Here is a 10,511-nt window from a genome sequence, read left to right on the forward strand (position 1 = left end):
TAGAATTTTCATAATCCTTGTCACCAATGTCGATATCAAACTGATACAAAAACAAACAAACAAACAAAAAAACAAAACCCTCAAGCTCACTTGAGATAAATACACAATCAGTGATGAAATAAGAACAAGAAACTAATTACAAGCAATAGGACAAAAAACTACAATAAATAAGAAATACATTATGTAAATCAATTGGTCTTCACTATGTAAGTTCTATCTATCTATCTATCTATCTATCTATCTATACCCCCCACAACTCCATCCAGCACCGAGACTCGAACCTGTGACCTTTGGGTTAACCATTAGGCCTCTCTAACCATTAGGCCACAGCTGCCCCCCCCCCCTTTTTTTTGTTCAAGTTGTGCACGAAATAGATTCTACCTCTCACTCACCCTCAATTTCCACCTCTCCCTCAACAAAATATCTCTTTCTATCATCAACTGAGCCGACAATACCACTTGTTAGTCAGCACTGCAGAGATGAGGACTGTTTGAAACGCTTTTTTTTTTTCACTAAAACTTAGATGTGCATTGTCTCAGTTTAATGCGTGAACATAACAAAAGATGTGATTGCAAAACAATCAGGAAAAAAGGTATTACAAGCAAATTTATAATGTGTAAATACATAGGCCTAGTCCCCAATGGTGTCCTCAGCAAAAACTTCACTCGCAATTTAATATTTTCTGTCGCAGTTTGGAGCCCTGCTTTTAAAGAGCAGGTCATATGGGTTTTTGGAAAATATCTATTTTGCCATTTATAATGTAGCTATCCTTAAATGGAAACAATCTGCAAAGTTATAAATCAAAAAAAGTGCATGATAAATAAAGATATTGTCTCTCAAACGAGAGAGTCGGTTCTGAATCGCCTTAACGAGTCATCATATTTTCGAACCTTTTGCCTGTTACCGGTATACGTCACTGTGTAACACATCTGCATAATCTTGCCTGCCCGTGAAATACGAGTCTGACCTGCCCACAAACACTTCTGCTAGTTAGTGTGTTCACATCATGTTTAAGACGACGCTGTGTTCAAGGATACCACAGAAATACAATTCAAACCTTTTGTTGTGTGCGTGTCATTTTAAGGACTGCTTCTCTAATCTTGGCTTTTATCTTCGTTGGCTTCTAATCTTCTTAATTTGGACTAACAAGCTCTCCGAACCACAACCTGTAAGTACGATTGATACATTGTGTACATTTTCAATTGAGTGCTCAATATGTGATGTATACCTAGTGCAGCTTTAGGTTTCCAAGTAAAGCACAATATTACCATCTTACTGAAGTAGTTCTGATAATTCGCTGTGAACCCACTATTTCCTAAGAATGTGTTGATTATTGTAAACTGATGTTGTTATAATTACTTCGTTTAATAATTAAAGAATGTAGTGTAGCACGCAAACTTTAATCATAGTGAAATTGCTGTTTATTTAGGCACACCGGCAGTTATAGGGTTAAAACAGGAGACACAAGCGAGTGTTAGGCTGGTGCTCCTGTGATACAACTGTTCTGTTTTCTGATTAAACGTTAAGACAGAGCGTATTTTGTCTGTCGTTCTTCAAACATTACAGTAGACATATTTTGGTTTACCAACTGTATTGTTTCATCAGTTAGTCACGTTAGCACTCAGCTAACGTATCCACCAAGTGTTTAGCAGCTAGCTGTGGGCATGATTCGCTTGCATAAGTTTTTTGCGTTTTATGTCATTATTATAAAAACGGACTGAAGCACTGTATTACTGTTTTATGTTAAGGTGCTTTGTCAATGGTAGCGCTGGCTAACTGGCTCAAGGACTCCTTTCTGTACCAATCACAACAGGCTTGGCCAGCTGACCAATCAGGGCAGAGTAGGCTTATGGAAGGGAGGGGTTTTGCAATCATTGGCAAATGACTAATATTAAATGTACATTTTGAGAAAATTATAATGTTTTCTGACCTTAGATGCATTTAAACCTTTTGTAGGGAATTCCAACACAATATTAGGACACTTTAAAATGCCATATCACCTGCTCTTTAATGCAGTCTCCTTACGGTTTGTCCCTGAAACATTCATAATCCATACTTCTGCCGGTGTACTGTGGCAAGCTTTATGCATGTACCTGAGTGCTTATTAGGCTATGTACGCAATTAAAGGCTCATTATAATGATTTAAATAGTTTATTAATGAACGTGTGATTTAGGGCTGTGTATTGGCAAGAATGTACAGCTCTCTTCCACCCTCAATACCACGACTAAGGTGAGACCATTGAGCAAGGCACCAACTGCTCCCCAGGCGGTGCAGCAATATGGCTGCCCACTGCTCCGGGTGTGTGTGTGCACTTGGATGGTTTAAATGCAGAGCACAATTTCTGAGTATGGATCACCATACTTGGCCACACTTCACTAATAGGCAGTCATTACTGTATTTTTAACATTATTATGAGGACATAAAAGATCACAATCTCTATGGTTTGGTTGAAAAGTAAATCGTAGACACCTTTGAGATCGATCACGATATAAAATCAACAAATTGCCCACCCCTACAATCAAGTATTATATTATGATATTAAGAGAATTAAGCACCATTTAATAATAGTGATTAGAACTAAAACTTGCTAACCATGTATGAATGCATATTTTGTCATTTTAACTGAACTAAGTACTGGTGGTGATGCTTAAGATATTGTTGGTCATTCAGGGTTTCTGTATATATATATATATATATATATATATATATATATATATATATATATATATATATATATATATATATATATAAGTAGATAATAGTAATTATAATACAACACATTAAGTATACTAAATAAACTCCTTTATTTTGACAGGAAAATACAACAGAACTATACTAACAATATACAACACATTAAGTATACTAAATAAACTCCTTTATTTTGACAGGAAAATACAACAGAATATGGTTTAAACGTAGCACGTTTATTCAGCTAAGTATCTCTCACTCTCTTTCTTTGTATGAGTGAGAAACAGTGCTCTCAGCAAAGTGACGGCGAGTCATGCGCCTTCACACTAGAGTTATGGTGCGTCAAATACAGATATGCTGTGCATCCATCGAGATGAATTGAAATAGTACAGATTGCTTGGTGGAGAGTGCAACTCTCAACAAGTGTTCAGCTAGTGAAAATATATATATGCTAAACTTGTAAATAGCCTCTAACACACACACTGGTGAGTAAAATCTAAGAACTTATTAGCCAGTGGCTAACGATAGACATTTAGTCGCCCAAAGTGAAGATTTAGTTGCCTATGCGAGTGATTTACTCACAATGTAAAGGGTTGATTAGGTATGTTACTGGCCACTGTCCACTTACATCAAAAGCAAAACATGATTAACGAAGTATTGAAACGATATTCGGCACTGTGATGAACATCGAGAGATCACAAAATTCTGTTGTATTATAATCAATGAATCTCACACTGCACAATGAATACATCTTATTTGCATTGTGTCTGCACTTTCTTTGTTATAATGAGAGGATTGGTGAGGGTGCAGAACTTAGCACTGATCAAAACTCTGGTATTTTGAGTGGTGAAGGGACACTTGAACTTAACCCTCTGGGGTCGACAAACGCGGATACACGTTTTGTGGCATCTTCTCCTGATAACCCCAGAACTTAAATTACACTTTCAGTTCTGATCATACAGATAAGAGCAATACATCAATCAAATCTGTAAAGGGTTTACTTTTATTTGTATACACACATAATAACAACAAAACTTTGTCCATTTACAAAATAAAGCAAACAGGGTGCGCTGTCTGCCGCCTTGGTCTGCATGATCTTCATTTAGAAACACGTCCCTAACTAACTGTATAATCAAATGAAACATTATAAAGTTTCATTCACGTCATCTAAATGTTTCAAATGACAGGATGTTTTTTTTCTTATGTTCTATAACAGACAGCAATATGATATAAAAGTACTATGAGTTAAAGTGTTAATAGTCTAATGTCAGTAAGAATGATTAGACAAAACTTTACTGTGATAGGCTATTCTCTGTTCATGAATATAGCTATATACGTTTATAACTAGTTTTTGGATTGTATAAGCCTACATGCAAAGCATGCTTGTGTTTATGAATGTAACTAAACTTCTGCTCATTAATATCTGCTCTGGTGTAAATATTTTGAATGTGTTATACCCATAGACTGTATAAAAACATGGACGTAGTGTCTGTGACGTCACGCATAGACTCCTGAAAGGTGGTTTTGAAGCTCAAAGTGTGCGGAATGGGCCGTCGCCATCTTGGCAGCGCGTCACCGCTGGACTCTCCCGGATAATCGAAAATGGGCAAAAAGACAAGAGCTGGTAGCTGAAGCCACGCCCACCTAGCTCAACGGCATTGTCAGCAGCACCAATCCACCTGTCACTCAAATTGCCACGCCCTTAATTATGCAGAACTTTAAGGCTTAATATAATTTAAATGAGTTATAAAAAAAATTCACTCCCTCACAGTTGTCATGAAGGGCAAAATTAGCTATATAGACCAAAATCATTTTCTGAACCAGGCTGTAAACATGTTTTTTTTCTGCTGTAAAGTTGGCCATTTTAACATGGGGAGTCTATGGGACTGCCTCCCTTTTGCAGCCAGCCTCAAGCGTCCAGTCGATGAATTGCAGTTTTAGTCACTTCCTTGTTGGCTTCACGAGAGAGAGCGGGAGACTGCCGCTCGGTTATACCCCATCATTGGTATTTGCGATCATCTGAGGTGTAAATATCACTGATAATAAATGTGCTATGTGGCAATTGTGTTCTTTTTTTCCATATAAATTACTACTTATAGGAAATAAACTATCATATATAATATCATATCATATATAATAATAATAATAATAATAATAATAATAATAATAATAATAATTGTTTTATTTGAGTAGCAAATCAGAATATTAGAATGATTTCTGAAGGATTGTGTGACTGTAATGATGCTAAAAATTCAGCTTTGAAAGTCAGCTTTGATTGTTCCTAATGAACTGTTTAACTGCACTCACAAGTGAATCTCCAAGTTATTTTGTGGGATAATTAAATATATTCTAAATAAACTACAAACATAAAAATATATACATTTATTTTGTCCTCACATTCTTTCTTGTAACTCTTCCCTCTCAGTCTCACACCTGACTGAAAGGCTCATTATGCAGCTCATTATGCTGGCCTTTGTCTTCTCAGGTGTGAATCACAATAATATTCATGGTCAATCACGCCTACTCGCATATGCCCTTTTGAAACAAAAAGTGTCTTAGAAAATTTAAATTAATCTATTGTTTTCTGTGAGCGAGTAAACAAGATGATTTTCACATCATTTTGAAGCAAAAATTCTAGGCTACAAGCTCCAAGTTTGACAGTCTTGTGAACAAATCTTCTGTATGTGTTTTATGACCTTATTTCAGTGACTTCAAAACTGTAGTTTTTCACAAACCACGCATAAACGTTTTCTCAAAAACACAATCATGTACATACATGCTATTTACATATTATTGTAGCCCAGTATCAACTTAATAGAGTGTTTTCAGACTTTAGCCATGTATGTGTTTATAAGCAACTCAAAAAAATATATTATTTTTTTTACAAAAGTCAGTGCATGTCAAAACTTCTCCAGGCCCCCAAAACACCCTTAGAACCCAGAGGGTTAAACACCTCTGATTGGCTATTTGGTTCAAGAAATCATCTGATATGCATGTCTGTGAATTGTTTTTTCTGGCCTAATTTTTTTTTTACACGTTGGTCCAAACAGACAAATCAGATGCCAAAATCGTATCGAATTTAATGGTCAACCGGTATATCGCCAAGACCGATATATTTGACATTTTTCTAATATCAGCATCGGCCGCTAAGTTTTTCTGTTTGGCTGATGTGTTCGTGGCAGGACTTTTATTTAGATGGCGCTGAGAACGGTAGCTCACATTCTCTCTCGTTTGCTGTCATTAACAGTTCTGTCTTCGGACAGAACTGTCTGATTATTCTGTCTAATAATCAGATAGAACTGTTAAACAAAGGAATTCAAAAATGTTTACAAAAAAGTATTAGAACAATTGCTTTTATATTGTTAGTAATAGAAAGACAAACGTTATTATACTTTCTCATTTCATAATACGAATTTACATCATTTAAAGAAGTCTTTGAATGACTAATGAACATCTAATTTCAAAAACCTTGTAAACTTAGTCGAATCCAGCTGTGAGATCTTATGAAGTGTACATTTGTATCCTGCAAGATCGTGTGTACTCTGCGTGATGGTCCGTCCGTGCAAATTAAATATGGACAGGAGGAGAGTTCAGCTTCATTGAGATATGCAATCGACAAACTTTAAACTAGTGATTTCATATTATGCTTCGCTTCATGCTTTTGCCCAATGTCATATTCATGTCATTTTCACTGTGTTCTGAATGTAAAATGAGTGTTACCTTGGCTTTATTTAAAAAAAAATATATATATATTATTCTCAATGCACACAAACTTCCCAGAACTTTGAGTGCCCTGTTGGTTACAGTGTTTACTTCCTTTTTAATTATATTTTTATTAAATATTTGTTTATTTGTGAAAATACTTTGTCATTTAAATTAAAAACATGTTTTTTTTTTTTAAATCCTCTTTCAAATGATTTCAAATTTCTTAAATATTAAACAAAATTATATCGGCCATCGGTCACCCTGCATTCCATGATATCGGCATCGGCTTTCAAAAAACTAATATTGATTGACCACTTACTGAATTTCCATGTTAAACATTTGTGTTGGTGTGGCCTAATGGTTAGAGAGTCGGACTCCCAATCGAATAGTTGTGAGTTCGAGTCTCGGGCCGGCAGGAATTATGGGTGGGGGGAGTGCATGTACAGTTCTCTCTCCACCTTCAATACCATGACTTAGGTGCCCTTGAGCAAAGCATCGAACCCCCAACTGCTCCCCGGGCGCCGCAGCATAAAATGGCTGCCCACTGCTCCGGGTGTGTGTTCACAGTGTGGGTGTGTGTTCACTGCTCTGTGTGTGTGCACTTCGGATGGGTTAAATGCAGAGCACGAATTCTGAGTATGGGTCACCATACTTGGCTGAATGTCACGTCACTTTCTGTCACTTTCACTTTCTGTCACTTTATAACTATCTACAACATATTAGTGTTGTCATCCCCTTTATTTAAAAAAAAAAAAAAAAACATAAAATGTGTTTCAATTTCATCAATTAAGAGACAAATTAAATTTGGGTGAAACTTGTTTACTGTTTTTCATAATCATTTTACTTGTAGAAAACCTTTAAACACAATTGTAAATAAGTATGAAGAATGGCATTGTTTTTATTTTTAGTGATAAAAAGTGTGTGTGTTTTTTTAAATTAGCTTAAATTTAATTTTTTTTTCATGTGTTTTGCTTTGGTACCGAAATTGGTACCGAGAACCGTGGATTTTCACTGGTATCGTTACCGAATACTGAAATTTTGGTACCGTGACAACACCACAACATATTATAGTATAAAACCCATAAACATTGTCATAATTCATCTACAACAATAATAATTAAGAATTCCTTACATTTATATAACGCTTTTCTGGGCACTCAAAGTGGTTTACATAGAAGGGGGTAATCTCCTCAACCACCACCAGTATGGAGCATCCACCTGGATGATGCGACGGCAGCCATATTGCGCCAGAATGCCCACCACAAACCAGCTTATTGGTGGAGAGGAGACAAAGCCAATCAGTGTATGTGGAGATGGTTAGAAGGCCATGATGGTTAGAGCCCAGTGGACGAATTTGGCCAGGTTGCCAGGGTTATACCCCCACTCTTATTCGAAGGACATCCTGGGATTTTAAATGACCACAGAGAGTCAGGACCTCGTGTTACCAGGACCTGGGTGTTAATTAGGGCTGCACGATTAATCGCATGCATTTGTCGTGCGTGTCTCATCAGTAAAGCCGGTTCCGTGATTAGCGGTAAATGTCTGTCACCTGTTTTCAAACGGGAGCGGCAGTTAATACACAGAGCCGTAGTTCATTGACAAGCTACGCAATATTCTGTTCATAATTGAGATTAATCGCATTCGATTATGAACACGATATTGCGTAGCTTGTCAGTGAACTACTGCTCTGTGTATGAACTCCCGGTGCATTTGAAAACAGGTGACGGATATTTACCGCTAATCACGGAACCAGCTTTACTGATGAGACACGCATGACAAATGCATGCGATTAATTGTGCAGCCCTAGTGTTAATAAAAACTTACTAGCCAGTTTGGCCGGTGATGCATGAGGCTCTGTTCTCGGTCATTTATCCCCCTGGCAGCACTTCCTACATTTCCCATGAACACTGTGCAGTAAAGCTACGCAATGACATTTCATATGCCCATTGGCTGCATGCAGTTTGCAGTGAAAACAGCGCAAGAAACCATTGAAACGAATGGAGCTTCCATCAGAAAACACAAGGAACAAGAATGAATGGAGACAGAGCAGGGAGCATAGACTGAAAGAGGGAGTTAGCTATTAAAGAAAAAAGTTAAGATTAAACTAAATGCGGCGGTGGTTGGGACAGATTTCTGGGGGCAAGAAGAGGAACGAGGCAGGGGATGAGGATATCAACAGAGAAACAAAGAAAAGAAAAGAAAATTTAATGCCAAATGGCTGACGGGTCATGAATGGCTTGTGTTTGATCACGAGAATGTCATAATGTTTTGTCAGGATTGCCGCTCACGCAGGCCTGACTTTGTGCACAAACATGGAATAAAAGGAACAGAGGGTGGCTCAGATTCTGATGGCACCTCTGAAGAAGAAGAGCTCTGAAGACGTGATTCAAATGATAGATGAAATGTTTGCACTTTCAATGCATATTTTGTTGTATGCATTGTACTTTGTGTTTTTCATGCCAACAATGTTAATAAAATGATCAAATGCATTCAGTGGCACTCATAATTTATCTTATTTTCACCGAAAAAAAAAATGGCTAGTGGAAATTCTGATTGTAACTTTCTAAAGTTACCAGCCACATTGGCTGGTGATCAAAAAAGTTAATTTAGAACCATATATATATATACACACACACACACACACACACACACACGTATATACATATAGACATCTATGAATCTCTTTACGGTCTAGCTTATTGTATGGAGCTTTCGACTGCTAGTGTGCATCAATAACTATAACAAGAAATTGCATTACGGCATTATAGTTATTATCAATCTGGACTAAGTTTAACGTGTCAACAGAAACATTTCCTCATCATACAATTCACAATACTCTATTTAAAAAAACAACAATAATAATAATGATATTGATATTAATAATAATAATTATTATTATTATAATAAATCAACACATTCTAACTATAAAAGTAACATATAGATCACTGATTCTAATGTTAATAGTAAATGTTAGACAGACAGATCCTAATTTCGTAAGAACTGTATGTATTATCTGTATAATGGATGTAATGTACTACAATCTAAATTATTATTTAAAATGTTGTTCAAGCCCAAGTACAGCATTGTAACGTTACATCAACATTTACAAAATAAACCGCAGACTAGCCCCTTTGTAATCCCCAAGCTTAGAGTTGCCCACCGCGAGAGATCACGTTTGAATTCTAAAAACGTCAGGTAAACATGTTTGAAATCTTATGTGCAAACTGCGATAAGAGAAAAAATAGAAGTAAATAGAAGGTAATAAAAGTGAACACCGACCTCAAGGGCTGTCTGTGGATCCTCGTCTATGAAACTATCTGAGAAACGCCTGCAATGAAATTATATATAAACACACATACATACATACACATATACATAAATAAATATATACACAAAGAACGCTATTTATTAAAAAGGCCTTAAATTACTCACCCGCTGGTTGCCATGGGTCCGCACTCCGTACTTTCCCTCTGAAGCTCTAGAAAGTTCTGAAGGAAAGAGAAACGCTAAAGGAAGTAAACATGTAGGTCTGTCAATCTTGCGCTACTTCCGGAATGAAGAACTATGGGAAAAGACCTGACAAAATACACTGCGCACAAGAATTCGTGGTGAAAACAGATTTTTTTTTTCTTTCTTTAGTTATTTTTTTAAACAATATAATACAATATAGTACAGTTAGTATAGTGAAACACTGGATGGTGTAAAAAGCATTGAGGACCCTGGCTAGCTCTGCCTTTATGTTTATTTATTAAAGGGGTCCTAATATGCTCTTTTACAAAGTCTTGATTTTGTTTTGGGGGTGTACTAAAACAGGCTCTCATACTAGGTTGTTCGAAAAACATTATTTTGCACATATTTTATATTATTACAACACCTCTCTGCCCAGTCTGGCATGAACGGCTCGAAGGCCCGCCTTCTGAAATACAAATATTTGTTGTGATTGGTTAGCTGGGCCAGTGTGTGTTGGGATTGGCACCACTCGGCGCCTGGTCGGGAGATGGAGGCTGGCTGCAGACAGACCAGGGACTCGTTCTTCGTACGTCGCTTATTACATCCAGTTGAAATGTCACATCCAAGATTTTTTTTTTTTTTTTTTTTGAACAACATTAACAACCAT

At 36.7% G+C, this 10,511-nt stretch overlaps 1 protein-coding gene across 1 annotated transcript in view; it reads right to left on the reverse strand.

Moving 5' to 3' along the window:
• Positions 1–9,959, reverse strand: part of sugt1 (SGT1 homolog, MIS12 kinetochore complex assembly cochaperone) — a 61,697-nt gene extending 51,738 nt beyond the window's left edge. Inside the window, exons 1-2 of the mRNA XM_042755528.1 lie at positions 9,827–9,959; positions 9,674–9,722 (exon numbers count right to left, since the gene is read on the reverse strand). Of these exons, the coding sequence (XP_042611462.1) occupies positions 9,674–9,722; positions 9,827–9,840 (63 nt within the window). The 5' untranslated portion in view covers positions 9,841–9,959. The remainder of the gene's footprint in view (positions 1–9,673; positions 9,723–9,826) is intronic.
• Positions 9,960–10,511: the final 552 nt, after the last annotated feature.

This window comes from Cyprinus carpio, chromosome A1, assembly GCF_018340385.1.
Source record: "Cyprinus carpio isolate SPL01 chromosome A1, ASM1834038v1, whole genome shotgun sequence".
In the NCBI taxonomy this organism is placed as follows: domain Eukaryota; kingdom Metazoa; phylum Chordata; class Actinopteri; order Cypriniformes; family Cyprinidae; genus Cyprinus; species Cyprinus carpio.